The sequence below is a fragment of the Vanellus vanellus genome (assembly GCF_965231255.1).
Source record: "Vanellus vanellus genome assembly, chromosome: 1".
Taxonomy (NCBI): Eukaryota; Metazoa; Chordata; class Aves; order Charadriiformes; family Charadriidae; genus Vanellus; species Vanellus vanellus.
This window is the reverse complement of record NC_138905.1, coordinates 109,239,525-109,258,725: the sequence shown is the minus strand read 5'-3', so window position 1 is coordinate 109,258,725 and position 19,201 is coordinate 109,239,525. Positions and strand designations below refer to the sequence as shown.

The 19,201-nt window shown below is 39.2% G+C and overlaps 1 protein-coding gene across 1 annotated transcript in view; it reads left to right on the top strand.

The window, feature by feature from the left end:
* Window positions 1-19,201, top strand: part of ROBO2 (roundabout guidance receptor 2) — a gene marked incomplete at both ends in the record, with an annotated part of 475,695 nt that overhangs the window by 417,774 nt on the left and 38,720 nt on the right. The window contains 5 exons of the mRNA XM_082489007.1: window positions 7,328-7,370; window positions 8,941-9,068; window positions 13,367-13,648; window positions 14,026-14,151; window positions 18,517-18,673. Coding sequence (XP_082345133.1) covers window positions 7,328-7,370; window positions 8,941-9,068; window positions 13,367-13,648; window positions 14,026-14,151; window positions 18,517-18,673 — 736 coding nt within the window. The remainder of the gene's footprint in view (window positions 1-7,327; window positions 7,371-8,940; window positions 9,069-13,366; window positions 13,649-14,025; window positions 14,152-18,516; window positions 18,674-19,201) is intronic.

Here is a 19,201-nt window from a genome sequence, read left to right as displayed (position 1 = left end):
CAGTTTCCCACAGAAGCTGAGAGGGAGCATAGACAGGACAAGCTAACCAAGGGAATATTCCATACCATAGATGTCATGCTCAGTATATAAATGGGGGATGGCTGGGGGGCAGGAATCTGTGATCACTGCTCAGGACATGCTGGGCAATCGGTCAGCGGGTGGTGAGCAATTGTATTGCATCACTCTTGGTATATGTTTTTGCCATCATTATTATTATTTTCTCTACTGTTACTGTTCTATTAAGCTGTCTTTATCTCAACCTATGAGGGTTTCTTTTTTTTCCTTTTTCTCCCTCTTTTTCCTGTCCTACTGGGGGCTTGGGAATGAGTGAACGGCTGCATTGTCTTAGTTGCTAGCTGAGGTTAAACCATGAGAGTGTTTAGCTTAGCAGGAAAGAGCAGATGACTGTCGAGGCAGATGAGCGAAGGTGGTGGTGTCTGCCCCAGGGCCCTGTGACATTGTGAGAGAGAAGCATCCTTGTGGAGAAGCTCTGGGGGCTCCGGAATTGCTCCTCTGGTTTCCGGGCAGGTTTGTTCAAGTTAGTGTAAGTTGTGGCCCAACACATCCTACCCTAAATGCTTTACTTGCTTTTCTTTGAGACACAACATAGTTTTTTTTCCAAAATGAAATAGTGCATCTTTGCTTTTGGTTCCTATGATCATGCCACTGTCAGCTGCCTGTAACTGCGGCGAGTCTTTTCCCATTGTCTTTGTAGCATACATTGGCATGACACAGGGTTGTTGCTGGAGCCACAGTGATTGTGCATGATTCAGTGCAGTCGAACCACGTGCGCTGGGCAACTAGGATATAGAATGATAGAATCACAGAATGGTTTGGGTTGGAAGGGACTTTTAAAGGTCATGTAGTCCAGCACCCCTGCAATAAGCAGAGACCTCTTCAACTAGATCAGGTTGCTCAGACCCCCGTCCAGCCTGACCTTGAATGTTTCCAGGGATAGGTCATCTACCACCCCTCTGGGAAACCTGTTCCAGTGTTTCACCACCCTCATTGTAAAAAATTTCTTCCTTATATCTAGTCTAAATCTTCCTATTTTTAGTTTAAAACTATTACGCCTTGTCCTATCACAACAGGCCCTGCTAAAAAGTTTGTCTCTGTCTTTCCTGTAGGCCCCCTTTAAGTACTGGAAGGATGCTATGAGGTCACCCTGGAGCCTTCTCTTCCTCAGGCTGAACAACCCCTACTCTCTCAGTCTGTCCTCATAGGAGAGGTGCTCTAGCCCTCTGATCATTTTTGTAGCCCTCCTCTGGACCCGCTCCAACAGGTCCATGTCTTTCCTGTGCTGAGGGCCCCAGAGCTGGATGCAGTACTCCAGGTGGGGTCTCACCAGAGCGGAGTAGAGCGGCAGAATCATCTCCCTTGACCTGCTGACTGCGTTTCTTCTGATGCAGCCCAGGATACAGTTGGCTTTCTGGGCTGTGAGGGCACATTGTAGGCTCATATCAGAGGCACTGCCAAAAATTTGCTTTTTTAAAAACAGTTTTGACATGTGATGGACTTTATAGAACTATAACGGCACAACAGAATTCTGTTTCCTGGCCTGTAATCATTTCTGGAGGCAGCTCTAACCTCAGTCATCCAGTAGCCAAGTCCAAAAAAAATATAATTAATTTAAAAAAAAAATGTTCTTCTTATGAAAGAACATATTCCATGGTTGTTTTTTTTTTATCTTTACACCCAGAGTTCCCCAAGAAACATCATTAGTTCTCTAATATTTGAATTTGCCATTGGTAATATAATTTAGACAAACATATCTATGCTTATGGAGGTTTGATGACACTCACAACTTTATGTTGTTCCCTTCAAAGTTATGATTCATAAACAGTTTGGTTTCAGACCTAAATATTTAGACAGTGGTATGTAGCTTTCAGAATTGCATCAGAGACAGCTGTCAATAAAATTTTACTAAGGATTAATTTATCCTAATATACTCAGATTTTAGAAAGTGCACACTTTTTTTCAATCTGCTTTAAGTTCTTCCTCCAGAAAGCGGCAGAACATGCAGATTTGTCTGTGTAATAAAGAGAATTTAATGTATTAGTGGAACATTCATACACTTACTGTATTTCAGACGTAAAACAAAACCCGATTTTTTTCAGTTATTTCTGATGTAAATGTTTTTTGTTTTGTTTTTCTTCAGTTCTGTTGGCTTATGCGTAGAACTTAAAACACTAAAAATAGTTATTTAAAAGTCTGGATCCTGCAGTTATATAATTACTTGCTAAAAATGTTCTTTTGGGTCATTTTCAGATTATGGGTCATTCAGTGGGACTATTTGTTATTTGTATTCTGTTATTAGTCTCCTAAGAGGTATAATTTCTGCTGTATGACTAAACTACTGTAACACTCTGTGTAGGAGAAGAGCAAACAGCAAATGTCACGCAATTGGTAAAGATTTGTGCCAGAGAAGAATAATTGATTGAATTACATTCATTAAGCTTTCTGTCTTTGTGAACATTTTCATAAGCACTGATCGATTGCTCAGACGGTCACAAATAAAGTGACATTGAAAATCATAGCTAAATCTTTTTACTTATTTTCAGTTGAACTGACTCCAACAGTTACTGAGCCATAAATCTGTACATCACTATTCCTCCACTTCCCTTTCCCCCATCATGACTCACCAGGCATTGATTCTCAGTAATATCAGTACTACAAAGCATATGATTTTTGACTCTATTTCTTAGATTACTACTGGTAAGTAGTAGTGTCATCATCTGCGGCTGTACAAGAAGTATATGTTTTCGGGACCATGCATACTATCAGCAAACCCAAATCCGGCACAGAGACACTAAATACAAATGTTACCCCTTTTCAGTCATCTGTTCTGTGATGTAAAGGATGTATTGGTCTTAATTTTGTGAGTTTCTGTAAAAGCTAAAGTACTGCTGTTTTAGGGGGGATTTTTATGGTTATGCTTTACTCAGATTGCCTCGATATAAAAACACATTATAGGTTTCTACATGATGCAAGAAAAGATAGATGGCACAAAAGAGATATCTGACCACTTCTCATACAATAGATGAATGGTTTCATTCCTGTATTACAGTGGCAGAACAGAATTTATTTTTCACTGGAAGTTGCTATTCTCTCTTCACATTTTGGTATAAGGACTCATAAAACAAAAGCATGGGATCCATTTGTACAAATAAGAGAAATTTCTTTTATCTGCTTATCTTTCCTGTGCCCTCAAACTCATTGTTGTGCCAGTACCCACTCACTTGAATACTCAGATGTTTTCAAGTGTCTAGGCCATCAGTCATGCAAAGAAAGTAAATACGTATTTTCACTTATGAGTAGGTAAGCTTATTTAGTCACTAGTGCTCCTTGGGATTAAAGATTTTATGAAACTGAGTAAACAAAACCAAATTAAAAATAGGTAGAGAATTATGGAATGCCACACGTTTTATGTGCAACTCCTGACACTGTTAAATGAGGATAAATTATTTGACAGAATCATCCAAAGGTAGACAGAAGATTTGATGGAATTTTTATATGCTGATTATCTGTTCTGAGTTAATGCTTATTAAAAGAGGATTAATCTCCATTCCTATTTGAGGAACAGCTTATCAGAAAAAGGAATGAGACTTGGCTAGCAACTTTAAAGTTTTCATTTGCGGTAGGAAAATGTGGCCTACTAGAGATAGGCATACAGAAAGCTTTCTAAAGCTTTTTAAAGCTTTCTTGCCTCAGAATGTCAGCTTACTATACATTCATATTTTTCCAATTCTAGCAGGCATGAAGATTAAGTTTAACCTTGTCAGATAATATTAGTAAATGGTTTGGGTACCTCCTTATATATTTAATAAAAAGCATTTGAAAAGCTGCTTAACATATGCTGTTCTTCATACAAATATATACAATATCATTTCCTTAAATATTTATGCATTTAAAATGCACTTTGGATTATATTTCTGCATTTTTGCAGTCCTTGAAGTGTAAACTGGTGGGGATTCCTTCAAAACCTTTCTATGCAGAGGTTATTTTTTTCATCTTCCTTTGAAAACCAATCTCATCCCTGCAGGTCTTCAGCCTTTCTAAGAACATATATCAGATGCAAAGAGTGCTGAAAGAGGTTTTTTGCTTCCTCGGTGATAAAAAGCAAGGGAGATGGGTGGGGCAGTGATAGGGACATCCTTCCCTTCCTCCTCTTACATTGCCCCTTGAAATTGCTCTGCTTCTTTTTGAAGTGGAGACAGGATGAATAAAGCCAGCTGTCTGTGTGTTTTATTTTTACAGTGACATCTACAAGCCTGCATTGCATTAACTATGCTCCTATTCAGGCGTTTAGGCTTGTTTTGTAATTGCAGAAATCAAACTGCAGGCAAAAATGCTGACAAAACGTACAGCAGAAATGATAAACATAGTGCTTGTGTTGGCAGCCTGACCATATCTTCTGTTGTTAACTGTCTTTCCTTTCACAATATTGATGCTAGAAGAAAGGCACCTTCTCTACCCAGCTTCAGGTAGCCCATTTATGGATGGCATCAGGAATATAAATTTTTTTTTTTTTCTGTAACATCCTGATGACATGGCCACAATTCAAGAGGAATTTTGGATAGCCTAGTTGATATTCTGGAACCTTTTCCACCAAGAACAGTAACTAAAATGCTTGTTTATTTTCTCACGAAAATTGTAACCATCTGTGCATTGGTATACAGGGTGGAGGGTAAAAGAAAGAACCTGTATTCCTTCCCAGTTCTGTACCCACCACATAAGCCAGGCACAGACTTCCCCAGAAAAACAATGTCACTGCAAGGCAAGTTCTTTTTTAATAAACTAAGCTGCACAATATGCAGTTAATTTCAGTAGTTAGAAGAGGCCCAGCTAAGAAGCGAAGTTACTGAACAAGATAGGTTCTGTTTTACCTCAAACCAGGACACCTTTCTTCTAAAACCAGTGTTTTTATTGGGAGGGTGTAAGATTATTTAATGCAGGAAAAAAACAGGAAACGGTTACTACCACCAGGATACACAGACAGAAGTAAATGCTGTGATACCTGTCTCTTGCGACAAGCTCATATGCCACAGCAAATCTGCAGGAATTATGGCTCTAGCAAAGAGGTTTCGATGTCGTGTCTTCTTGATATGTTTCTCACAGCATGCCTTGGAGTTTTCTCCATGCCTCACTACACGGAAAATAAAATGTGTCTGGCAAGCATTCCTGCAATCTCCTACTAGCTCCCCTGTTTTAGCTTTGCTTTATAAAGATAGACAAGGGATATAAATATTTTGAAGACCACAAGTATTGATTTTTTTTTTTTTCCCATATGACATGCACAGTTAAAATCTCCCACACCTGTATATGCTATAAAAGTGGTGACAATATTGCTTTAAAATTATTTCTGGCAGACGATAGTCTAAACAAGAGCATTAATCCCTAAAAGTTTTCAGAAAATATGTTTTAGTGGAATTCCCTTAAATCTGTAAACTTTATTTATAAGGGTTGTTACCGAGTGTGTCTTTGTTTCTCATTTTCCTTATTTCTTGTCTCTTTGACAAATGCAGAAAGTTGAAAAAATGGAGTATTATATTTGAAGGGGAGGAGGAGAAAGGAAATAGCATCTAATGTACTTTTGGCCAACATACTTTGAAACACAGCCAGACAGTACCCACCTCTTTGCATATTCACACATGATATCCACAGCACTTCAGATTGTTCACTTTTAAGCAACGAGTGATACAGTCATTTGACAGTTGTTAGAAACAATGTGAATGAAAGTAGCATCAACTCTAAAATTAATTAGCTGCAATGTTTTAACACGTCTTGTTTCTCAAAGCACTTTTATTTAATACTTCCCATACTTGCATTTTGATTTTCTTTTCATTAATTGGTTTGATTACATCCTTTCAAAATTCAGCTATTAACCATTTTGATGTGACATATGACTGCAGTGATTTTCTAATATTGATATTACTCTGTTCTGCAGTGAAGGGTAATTAATCACCCTACCCAAGCACTCTTCCATAGGGCTTCCAGAGGGGCCAGTTTTGTTCCCTTTGCTGAACGTAGACTGTGAAATTATCCCAGGAGTTAATAAAGTGACAAGGATTCTAGACGGTATCAGAAGTATTTTCCCAGTAGATTTATGTCATTGCTAATTTTTTTAATGATCGCAGAATTTCTATTGGGTGTAGTAATTTTGTCTGATGAGAATGGTGTATAATAGAAAACCTAATCTTGAATTAGTGTAGTTCGGACTAATATTTGGAAAATCTTGCAAATACTCTGGCAGCTATAATTTAATGATGGGAATGTCTCTCTTGCAGAGGTAAATAGTATCCAAACCAAGGTCTATTTTAAATTAAGCTGGTCACAGATTCTTCCATTCCTCTCTGAATTTCGAACCCGCATCTTGTCAGAGGCCTGTAAGGATGCAGGTGTCCAGGACGTTGATACAATTTAACAGTCTGCCTTATCTATGCCTGACAATAAATAATGGGATATTGCCACTGAGAATCAGAGTCGTTTCTTGGCCTTGATTCAAAAGGTTTGCCAGTGCTTCAAAAAGGAGCATCAAATGTTGTCAATTAGCATCTCACCAGTAATGTGGGTTTACCTATATTGCCCTGAGATGTAGTCCTGATAGTAAGACAGATAAGGGATAGGCTGTTTTTTGTCAAATACCCATGAATGGGGCCATAAAAACAACTGTCTCCCTCTGAACATATCCTTGGCATCCCCCATGGCAAGACTGGAAACGCTTTTTCTTCCCAGCGATGCTGACGTGTATGCATTTATGTGTGGGTGCTGGTTCTTATACTGTACGTTTAATGGAAACAGTACAGCTGTAAGCTTTTTTTTCAACCCTTCAGCTCTAATAGAGCTGCCACCTCTTTGCATTTGTCCTGGGAAATGGCATATTTGTGTGGTGACATTATATTACTGCCTTACAACATGATGTTACTAACTCACGGGTGCAATGTCATTTCGTACTGAAGCAAAAGCACACCAAGAAAACAATTTCATCACCGGCACAGCCTTGCAACGCAAAGTCGTATGAAGGGGCCTGTGGTAAATTCAGGCCTTTTACCCAGGCGGCTGGTTTGCCTTGCAAGCTACAGAGCAAATTGATGTTAGTCAATAAGGTGCAGTGAAATCCTAAACAACTTGTAACCCTAACATGTTTGATCTTTTTCTCATATTTTCTGTACTTTATTATGTGACGATGCCAAGAGGCTCCGATCTCAGACACTGAGCACTTTGAATTGTTACTATTAATTATTACTAATTGATTTTTCCCTGTCTTATATGTGTGTGCGTGTGTGTGTGTGTGTTTGTTTGTTTTGTTTTTCCAACCAAAACACAGTCACTTTCCAAAGAGGAGATGGAGGACTAATGAGCAATGGAAGGTATGTTTCTTTGTATAAAGGTCTTTCCGTCCTGTTTATTTTTAAAATTAGGGATCTGAAAAATGCTATAGGTGATGCACTTGGGTAATAACCGATCATTTGGAAGATTGACAATGCTAGGAGGAGTTAAGTAGTTTACCACAAGGTTTAATGACCTATCTGTTGTGCACTTTGGAGGAATCAAGCCCAGATGTTTCATATCTCCCAGATGCCCTGGAAGAAATGAGTAGTAAATATCACAAAGAATGTGTTCATTTGTTACCGGGATGTTTATTGCATTAATTAGACATTAGCAAATGAAGTTGCTGTTGTTTAAGACTCCTTATTGGCTCCCCCTAAATTGCTGTGAGTGAACAATTACACTTAATCGATCACGAAATAAATGATTCATGGATGATGAATAGGCTGTAGATTGATAGGACTGGATTCCACAACTTTGGCTACTCAATTGAAATTGATAAAAGCTGATAACGGACCCATATATCCTCATCTATTTTCCCTTTGCCAATATGGAGATTGTAATTAGGCCCTGGTAATAACTTCCAATCTCCCATTTAATCAATATTTTAGCAAAGAGAGATTAGGCCTAATGAGAGCGAGTAGATGTGGCAAGAAAGCGGATGGGTCTTCTTATTGCCGTTTCCATAGAAACCGATGTTTCTCTTAGGGATTGTACCAGGCAGGGGTCTATAACATACAATGATCGGAGATGTTGCTCCAACTTCATGAGTGCATTAATAACCTAGAAAAGCTACAGAACTGTGGATGGGGTTTTTTTGTTTTTGTTTGGGGGAAGGGGGTGTCTGCAGGAAATGATTTGTTTTCCCTGGTAAATACAAATGCACGCAATCCACCTGCCTTGCTAAATTTCTGGCTGTTTATGCTGGGGTGAGAGAGACACAGTGCCTGATGGCCCGAGTGTACCTTCTCTTTCAACATACTCGCTGTTTAATACTGCTCTCAAAGCTGGGAATTAGAGGGATATAAAAGCCATGCAGTAGTGGCAGATAAAGATAGCTGTGGACTTTCCATTAATCCTACTCAAACCTGTTTGCCTCTAAACCATCCAGGAGTGCTCAGAGAAAGAGTTACCAGCCTGTAGATGACAGGCGTACATTTGGGATGCAAGGGAAGGAAGAAATAGTAGCCCAAAGTCCTGGAAATGGCTGATATGGAGCAATCAGTTTGAGTGATGGCTCCCTTGAGGTGGTAATTTATCATGCAGCCCTGGTGTAGGATCCCATGATGGTCCTGCCTAACCCCTGTTTCACACAGACAACGGAGTTCATTTGGATTCTGGCAGAATCACGATGAATGCCTAGACCCACTTCTACTGACAAAGTTGATTTGTATATATCCTTAATTAACTGCTCAAGGTCTTTAAATCATCAAAGGCTACACAATTTTAATTTGAAATAAATTAAAGTCTCCTAAACTGTTTGTTACCTACGGTGTTAAGAGAACAGTGGCATGGTCTCTTCAATCACTAGTTGTCTCAGAGATATTTTAATTTTGTGTACATATATATATATTTGTATGCATATCTTTTTTTTTTCTTATTCTGCTTCAGTCGACCAGGTCTGTTGAATGCAAGTGACCCCAGTTATCCTTGGCTTGCAGACTCTTGGCCTGCCACAAGTCTGCCCGTAAACAACAGCACTAGTGGACCCAATGATCTTGGCAATTTCGGTCGTGGAGGTAGGTTTCATTTTATTAAGTCACCATATAGTATACAATAGGCTTCTGTTAGTTAACAGCTGTGATAAACACCGTGTAATGTTTTATCATTATAGTTCTTTCTATGTTTGACTCAAGATTTGATTTAAAATTGACTTTCAAATGTTCATTTTGCTTTGTCTCTTTCTACTTCTTTAAAATGTAGGTCCAGTTTGTAATTTACCCCATAGTGGTGAGACAGGGTCTGCTTATCATCTCAAGAGGAAATGTATTGCTCAAGCTCATTCCCTTTCGTGTGGAGATGAGCAATCTGCTGTGCAGGGCAAAGTAGCCAGGGATAGAGGATGTCCGTAAGAACAGAGAACTCAGAGGATGCAGGAAGGATGTTCCTTCAGCAGAAGGAGGACAGAAAAACATTGTTCCCATCCTCTTCCTGCTGAGGCACTGCTCTCAATCTCAACCCTAATCCATGAGGAAGTCCTCAAAGGTCTTCAGAAAAATTACCTCTTATTGGAGGAAGGAATAAATAAAAAGGACATATTTAATTTTTTTTAGGGTTTTATTTCCATGTTGAATTGAGGGAGGCCCTTTGGGGACATGAGGTAATGATTTATAATTATGGTGATGAATCTTTAGAGAGGTTATTTTCTTTCAAATGTTTTATTCAAATGGGAATTTCCAGATGTACGATTGGGATTTTAAAAAGTCGTAGTAATATTCACATCCCTCTGTTACTTCTTTGGTTTCTGTGATGTTATAACACAGCTAGTTCTGCATAGTGGTGCTCAGAACAAGACTTCCTAACGTAAATGACTATATAAATATTTTTAAGACATAAATAAGTAAATAAAAATCAAGACAACTTTATCTATCAAAAATAAATTAAAATGCAAAAAATTTATAAAACCATCAAACTGATAAATGTGAAAGGAATTCAGTTTTGAACTGTATCAGAACGTGCTCCTGAAAACCATCCCTCACATCAGTTATATGTTCCCATGCAAAACTTCTTGCCTGCGGTTTGACTACTGTGACTTCAAATTGCAACAAGACACTCTAGATTTATTTTCCATATAAAAATGTTGTAAAGCTCTTGTCTTACAAAATTATTATAAAGTAAACAAAAATGTTGATAATATTTAGAAGGCAACTGAATATCTACTAGCTTCTTTGTTGTGAATATCTTGAAAATAAAACCCTTCAGTACTTTTCCATCTTTCCATAAGCTCACATAATACAGAAAAATTACTCTTTTAGTATTTGCTCTATATGACTGAAATTGAAACCCTGTTTTAAAGCTTTTGGCTTCAATGTGGATGAAGCATAGGTCCAAATTTGTCCAAGAGATGCAACAGTTATATTTGGAATTTCAGCATCTTAATTCCACCCATGATCTTTACAGTTGAGCTCACACTTTTATTCTGGCTGTTTTGGGACCACTTATCCTTTTCTGTTTCAGCAGTTGAGTTTGGTTGCTTCTGCAATGGATTAGAAGTCAGACGTCTTTTAACATGAATTAACTGTATAGATAGAACTTAGGCCTCTTTTACTGGTTAAAAGGTCTGTGATAATATAAAAGGTCTGTAAGAATTTTGAAAACACTAAGGTGGCAATCAGTCTCTGTGGAAACTCAGAACCTGAGGCAGGCAGTTCTAACATTGCCTTCAAGAGTGAAATCCATGTTATGTCCTAGATAGGCGTTTGAGAGCAAGGCTGTGAGTGGGAAGCACAGATTAGGTTTGGAATCACATAAGGCCACAAAATGGTACTGCATGTCACAAGGAAGCAAGAAAGAGTCTCCCTTAGGCAGTACTTCAGCACTATTTCATTTATCTCAGGAGTTACAAAACAAGTTGGAGTTTGGAGAGTTTTTGGGAAAGTGTCCAGTGGGAAATGTGTATTCATCTTTGGTCTGAAGTGTACAGTGTGTTTTTTTTGCTATGACAACTTGGTGGGAAAATCACAATTGATTTTTGCTAGGTGATTATGGCACTTTTTAAAACGGCACTTTAATGGCTCTTTGAGTGCTCAGTGTATACATCTCATTGAGGTCAAAAAAGTAATCTGTGGTTGAACTGAAAATTCCTAGAATGTCTGGAGAACCCTAGCTTATTAGTAAGAGTGACGGAAAATTCTTGGCTGGTGGGAAGCTATGCAACTTTCCTTTCAAGTGTGTGCAATGTATAGTTCTCCATTTTAAAATGGCTGTATAGAGATGATACTTCTTCATTTGCCAGAAACGTGTTCTAAAAGATATGTATGTCTGAGTACTTGAGAGGTGAGCGTTTTGCTAGTTTTTACTTCCATGAGTCTGCAAATCCCACACAGATAGATTGAGTGGGACTTACTTCATTTTATACATCAACAACAGCATTTATTTACTGAACTTCAATCCATTATATGTTGATGAAACCAATTGTGGAAAGGAAATATCTTGTTATTGTGGATGAAATGCAAGAAAGATAGGACTCCGCTTGTCTCTCACATTTCATACTGTATTTGCACGTAGATGCTTTTATGATTGTGTACTGCCCCTAGAAAGCACATTGGATATGTGCAGATAGATAGTAATTTTGAAATATGACCTGTAGTTTGCATTAATTGTATTTTTTTTGCACTTATAATTTATCTGCAGATATTAGTTAATGAAATTAAGACATTTTAAATACTTGATTGTGCCCGTTTTGCTGTTGTTGTTGTCTGCAAAACCAGATGATACTGATAGACCCGATTTAATCTCTGTTTCTGCAGTTTCTCTACCGAGCCCTTGTTATTGTCATATTTATTGTTAATATTTTGTTGTTGCCCTGAGACTGCAGATGTTATTAGGGTCCCTATTAAAATGTGCACTGTTGCACACAATTGCAGTAGAAGATAGTTCTGTGGTCTAAATGCTCATCCCAGGAAAAAAAAAACCTAAACCAAACCAAACAAAAAAAACCCCAAACAACCCAAACAGTGGGAGGAGGCCATGGTACCTTATCTCATTGCTGGAAAAGTCTTGAGGCAGTGAGAGTAGAACTGTATTCCCTGAGATTGCACAAAACCTATGTCTGAGACTGGAACTGAGCCTAAACCCTTGTCTAGGTGCAAGAATCATCTTTTCTCCTTGGGGCTTGAGGTATATAAAAACGTCTGTGATACCTAGAATGGGATCTGAACATCCTCACTATAGGAGTATGCATCATCTCAAGTATGATCTAACAGTTGGAATCCATATCTGCCATCCGGCTATATAAAGAAATAGTATACAAATGATGCATTTTTCTAGTAAGTAAATTCCAGAATGGATTAAATTTTTCAGAGTAAAAATAAATTATAAAAATAGTACCATTTAATATATTGACCTCTGAGAGACCAGGAAGAGGGTTATCTGGTGAGCTGTGGTTCTCATTGGGACATCACGCCAGTCATCATTAGATTCTTCACACTTCAGTAGTCTCAGCTTTTAAATCTAGTATTCCACCAGCAAAGGTCACTGCAATGTTTAGTAAGGAGAGAGATTGCCAATCCAACTGATTAAAGGTACAAACTGCAGTGTGTGATAGGATTCAAAAGATGTAGAAAAGTCAACAGATATTTAGTTAAATATGCTGTACTGTTTTTCAGGTAAATATACTGGAGTACTGGAACAAGTTGTTTTCCATTATCAACACTGCTTTGCCATTTTAAGAGACTGATCACTTAAATCCCTTCAGCATAACAGATTCTCTTTCACCTATCGGGAACAACTTGCTTTTATCAGTTTGGTTTTTGTTTTTGGGGTTTTTTTTGTTGTTGTTGTTGTTGTTGAAAAGGAGAAATGTACTAGTTAATGTCAAAAAAAATTAGATAAGCTAATGTGTAAAACTTCAAGGAAGTCAAGGCGATGCCCTTAAAAAACTACTTTGTGAGCTTTGGCATCCATTTAAGAATTTTGCTACATATTTGCTGGGAAAGTTTCCTCTGTGATTTGTAGATTCACTCCTTTCATCATTTCCCTGAAGCCCAGACAGTTTCATTGGTTCTGACATAGAGTGAACAATTGAAAACATTCTTCAGTACAGAAATATTCCAAACTGCACTTTCACAGTTGAAGGTATGGGAAAAAAAAAAAGATGGTTTTAAGCAGTGAGACGTGAAGGACAAGTGGTAGGCCTGTCACAGATGCTGATAGCTTGGCGATGGTTGTACATCATCTTCCCTTCGTTGGCTCGTGGACCTGTCTCAGCTGAAATGCAAACGTGCAAAATGACACATTTATTTTTCATCTTAAACCTTGATACTTTCAGGCTTCCTGTGCATCAATGACTTGTTTCATTCCCCTGTGTTCACCGCAGATGTGCTGCCACCAGTGCCAGGGCAAGGAGATAAAACCGCTACTATGCTTTCTGATGGAGCCATTTACAGCAGCATTGACTTCACCACGAAGACTAGTTACAACAGTTCCAGCCAAATAACGCAAGCCACGCCATATGCCACCACCCAGATACTGCATTCCAACAGCATCCATGAGTTGGCTGTCGACTTACCTGATCCTCAGTGGAAAAGCTCAATTCAGCAAAAAAATGACCTGATGGGATTTGGTTACTCTCTCCCAGACCAAGGCAAAGGCAACAATGGTAATTACAGCTTTTATTTTCCAGAGCCCTCGGCTTTGTACTGTATCATCTCTGCATGAATTAGAAAAATCTTTTTAGTAGGTGAGCCTCTGTTCATATTTACCGTAACTAATGCCTACAGACCTTGCATGCGTGCTCAACCTCGCACAGTCACAACATATATTGTTCTGTGCTTTTAATCCTTGGTGTCCTGTGCTAATCACCAAGCCATCTGCCTTCCATTAGGCTAGGACAGGTATACATTTAAAAAAAATAATACACTAACAGTTGCTGCCCCACCACATCAGCCGTTGACTTGCTAACTGCATGTGTTGCATGTGCTTGTGCTGTCAACTAATCACACGATGCCACTGTGACCTTTGCCCTTTAACCCTTAGCCTTGCTTTACATCCCTGACTACCGCGTGGCTGAGGGATTGGCTAATAGATTGCCACACAACCAGTCACAGGATTTCAGCACCACCAGCTCCCACAACAGCTCCGAAAGGAGTGGCAGCCTCTCAGGTTGGTTCCACCGCCGTGGGTGGGTGAGGGACGGAGGGGTGTCGGTGAGCAGCTCGCCAGGGAGGCGGAGAACCTCCCCGGTGCGCTTTGCGGATAGGCAGGAGGGTGCCTGCCCGCTGGAAGGTCAGCGAACAGCCTCACGTCGGCCTCTACTAAAAAAAACAACCCCAAAATGCCTTTTGCGAAACCTCTTGGGAGATAACCGGAGAAGCCTCCCAACCAGCACCTGCTGGCGCAATTGCCAACCTTGCCTTGGTCACATGCTTTCCCTGACAGCGCAGTTCACGGAGCACATATATTTCCGCATCAATCCTCAGTTTATAGCTTTCCCCACACTGAACTTCACGAGGAGATTAACATTTTTGTTGAGTTGTTAACAGATTCCCCACTCCCACAAGCTGTTTCTAAATGCTGTTTTTCAGTGAAACAGCTCAGAAAAAAATGTAGGGCCCTGCAAGATGACTGGGGCTTCAAAAATTGTGCCAAGTCTGCATACAAAGAGAATGTAAATTTTATGTGTGTGCTGCATGTCATATTGGAAACATGATGCATTTTCATTGGATGAAAATGATTGTAGTACGTGTGGTTGTGTATTATATTTAAGCACACCTTTTTCTTGGTTTCTTTAATTTTGCTTACTTGTTGCTTATGTTATGTATAACTATGTCATTATTTTTTTCAAGACAAAAACTGAAAAGCCAGCAATTAAAATGAAAGTCTGCTATTTCACTTAACTGACCTATGAGAGATCTGAAGGGACTTCAATTTCAACTTCATACTATATCCGTAGCTTTCTGAATTTCCGCTATAAGTTGGAGCAATCATAACAGTAGCAGATCATCCCTAGAAATGGCTTTATGTCAATTTAAATGACTATTCAAACTGAATGTTGAGATTAGAAGCCTATAATCATTGGCCCATAGCTCAAATTGCCAGATGCGTTTGCAAGTCTTGTGTTCTCAATGGGAGTATTAGCTGATTTGAGTGAGGTAAAAAAATAGGCTTATGGCATTGACAGAGAGGTATCTGGGAGCTAAGTTCGTACGCTACTTCAGGAAAGGTTCTTGTTCCTTGTATGTGAGATGTATTGGCAAGTAGCTTAGAAAATCGGCTTGTTCCTCTGGCTGCATGAAAATGTAGAAATTGATATGCTGAGGTACATATGTGCCAGTTATCAGAGGGCAGTGTCACACTTTAGATGTGTTGACAGCTACAACTGCCTAAGAACTTTCTCAGAAAATACGAAGTTTCATTGGAAAAAGTCAGTTGATCAAAAGCTGGACTTTGAACGAGTATTTCAAGTCAAACATATTTGGTGTAGTGTTTCTCAGTTTGAAGTAAAATTTCTGACGACACATGGAAACTTCAGGTTAGATAGTCTTTCTATGGCCAGGGCACTCCTGTTGTGATCAAAGCAGTTCACACCTGTATGCCCCGATGCTCAGATGAGTGTCAGACTATTGGACTGCAAAGTCAGTATTTTGTTCTCCCTTGCCCACTAATTATGTCTTTAATACAGGCTAATTATGTCTGTAATACATGAGAAACTGGGGGAGACCTTCAAATAGTCTGGTAATTAGAACATCACTGGAGTCAGAGACCAGCTTTGATTACCTAGTCCCCATCAGGGTGAGCAGGGACTTCTGCTCTCACTTGCTTGGCTAGTACTTTAAGTACTACTTATTATTCTGACTAAGTTTCTGTCTCTCTCAAATGAATATCATGAGAAATCCTGTCCCACTGTGGAATGGAAAATAGCTAAAAACTCAACTGCTTTGTGAGACAGGGAAATTTTGTGGCTGTTGTTTGCACAGCTCCCAGCTTATGTCAGTGATACGATCATCAGCCTGACTGGCAAATTCTTTTTACAGGACCTGATTCATCTAGAGATTTAAACAATATAATTGAATTTCAGTGCAGGGAGACATTGACACTTCAAGCATCATTGCTATGGGGAAACAAGGCTTCGGTGCAACAGTTTTCAAACACACATCAGGCATTATGTATTAGGTGTCTGTTCCACTAGTCTGACAGTGGAGTAACTCTGCCCATGGGGACAGAAGAGAAATCTCCTACCCAACTGTACAGTGTAGGCTGCTTTCCCTACCAGTAATGACGATGGAGTTCCTTTCTTTTATTTCTTTATCTGAACAGTTCCTCAGCTCTCTGCTTCACTCTTTCTAATAGCTCCATTATCTTTGACCTTTCTCTCCAAAACCCCTCAAATCCAAGTGCCTCCGTACTAGCACCCCACGCATCCAACCTCCATTTTACCAGTCTCCTAAGATTACCAGCATGCTACACTTCCAAAGTCTTCCTTTCCACCTCAACTAATCTCTAAGCTGAAGTTCTTCTCTGCATTTCTCTTCTCTGAGTATTCCTAGTTTAAATACCTCTGCAACACACACACACACACTCTCTTACACATGTGCTTTCCTCCCAAAGCAGCCCCTCCTGCCTTAGCTCTTGTTGGCTCCTACTCCTCCTGACTTTTCAAAAATTTCCCCATGTCTCACAAATTAAAATTAACATTACTGTTCTGTGGCCCTATTTCTAACTCTGCTTTCTGCCATACCTGTGCTTTGAAAGCTTCGTTTTCGCTCCAGAAGGTTCATGCCACCATCACTGGGGTTTCTTTTTTGTTGATCAAAATGCTCTTTCCCTTTTCAAGAAAGCTTCTCTCTGCCAGGCTACAAAAGGAGGGAAGAGCCTGTCTTGCATCCTAATAGGTGGAATATCAGCTTAGTTCAAACATAGTGAGTGACAGGATCTTGGCTGGACTTACTATAAATACTCCAAGACAAGGAAGGAAGAGCTCTGGTCTGAAATTGAGTAGTGGAAAGCAAAGTCTTGTTCCCAGCGTTGCTGCCAGCCAGGCTTATTAGGAACCTTGCCGGACTTGTTGCCTGTCTCTAGCAGCCACAACAGGAGGTGAAAGGAGAAGTCTTGGCTACTTCTGAATCACAGAATCACCTTGCTTCTTCCCTCTCTATTTGGTCCTATTTTGGTCCAGCTGACATTTGGACATAACAGAAGAAAGGCCCTGTCTCTCAGATGAAAAGTCCCGTGACATGTACTTGTCTTTATTGCTAGAATTGGACCTCCTTCTGGATGTCTCTATGCCTAAAGCTAGAGCCACGGCAAAGAAGGTGCTAGCTTCCAGTGCATGCCGTGCCCCCCTGCTTTGCAAGTCATTTGAGGGTTTTTTGATTCATTACTGACGAGAACTTTTCATGTGGGGTTTTTTTGGCTGATCCTTATAAATCAGCAAGAGACATCAGTGGTTAAGATGGATTACACTGTGCTTTCTGCACCAGGCAAGGGATGACTGCCATCTGGGTACCCCACTGAAAAAGCATATGATGAACCTTTCTTCCACCAACCAGTCCAGAGAGTTTGAAAGGCACAACAAAATGGCAATAAATAGATGGGTCTCCAAGCAGTCAAGGGATTTGAAATCTTGTGCCATTCTTCCTCTTAATGAATTCCTGACACGAAAAAGAGTCAGGGCAAAATAAAAGAAGCTAAACAAGTGGGAAGAGAGCTTTTTCTGTTAGATCGCTTTCCCACAAATGGAAGTGTTTCAACTGGAGAAGTGGGTACAAGGATGATAAGAAAAGGGAAGAGAGGTTAAGCAAAATGCATTGCTCACCTCGTTTCTACTAGTCTCCTCCATTAGAGTTGCACATCAGAAATAGAAACTCTTCTCCATAGTGGCACGAGATATTTGAATTCTGTGAAACACACAGTCCTAAAACATTACAGATGACTTCCTGAGGTTTTAAAAAAATGGAACTTAGTAAATTCCTATCAGCCAAACCTTATGTCTTTTTGCTTTGACAACTTACATTTGTCATTCTGGGGGAAAGATATTGAGTCTAATGACACTTTTTTTCAGATTGTGTCCTTAACCTCTGTGTTTTCCACAGAAAGAGATTATGCAAAATGGTGTTATAAGTACATTGGATTCTGACAGTTGAAATAATTTGCTACGGTCTATTATATTTTTATCTAACAGTGAATTCAAGTAGTCATAAAGCAGACATGAATAAACCAATAAATATATTTCTGATACAGCAAAACATGTCTTTCCTTGGTTGTGCACTACTGTAGTGCAAATGTATGCAGTTTTTAAAAGAAGTGATTTTCAGCAATTCTTCAGAATATTTTTCCATTCCATTCTATTATTATTTATAACCTTGTACCAGCATTAGCACGTTGATGCTGATTCGGCTGAGATATAAATACGTCTTCTGTTTGGGGGCATGCCATCTGGAATCAGAATTCTTTCAAAGAAATGTAAATAGCTAGCTTTTTTCCCCACATTATATCTCTAACATTTTATTTTTCTTTCTGGATTTGCAGGTGGCAAAGGAGGGAAGAAGAAGAAAAACAAAAATACTGCCAAGCCCCAGAAAAATAATGGTTCAAACTGGGCCAGTGTTCCCCTCCCACCCCCTCCCGTGCAGCCACTTCCAGGCACAGAGCTGGAACACTATGGGGTGGATCAGCAAGAAGCAGGGTAATTTTTTTTTCTTTTTCTTTTGAAGAAAAATCTGTGGTTTGCAGAAATTAGGCTTTTTTTTTTTTTTAATTTTACTAAAGTGACAATATTACTCTCTTTTGGTTAAAAAAAGGAAAAAGAGACAGCGCCTTTTCCTATAGATTTATTCAAGGCTATGGAGGAGGAATGTTTGAATAGTTTCTCTTGATAGAGACTGAAGATGGAAATAAAAGTGACCTTGCTTCATCATCATGTAGGGCTTCTCTGCTTACTCATGCTGAGAAATATCTCGCTTCACGTTTAGCTTAATTGAATTCTGTTGGAACTGCTTGCAGATGATGGGACTCAGAGTGAGTAAGGATGACATAATCTGGCTCCTTGTATTTTTTCGGTAGTTTGATGTTTAAAAATATTATAGCCAACAGAACAAAACCCCCACACTAAACTGGATAAATTTTAGAAGATCAGCCAGTGGATAATAATCTTCTCATCTGCTTTTAGAAGAAATTTCACAGTTGAGGAAGGCATGCTATTTATAGGCCTGTT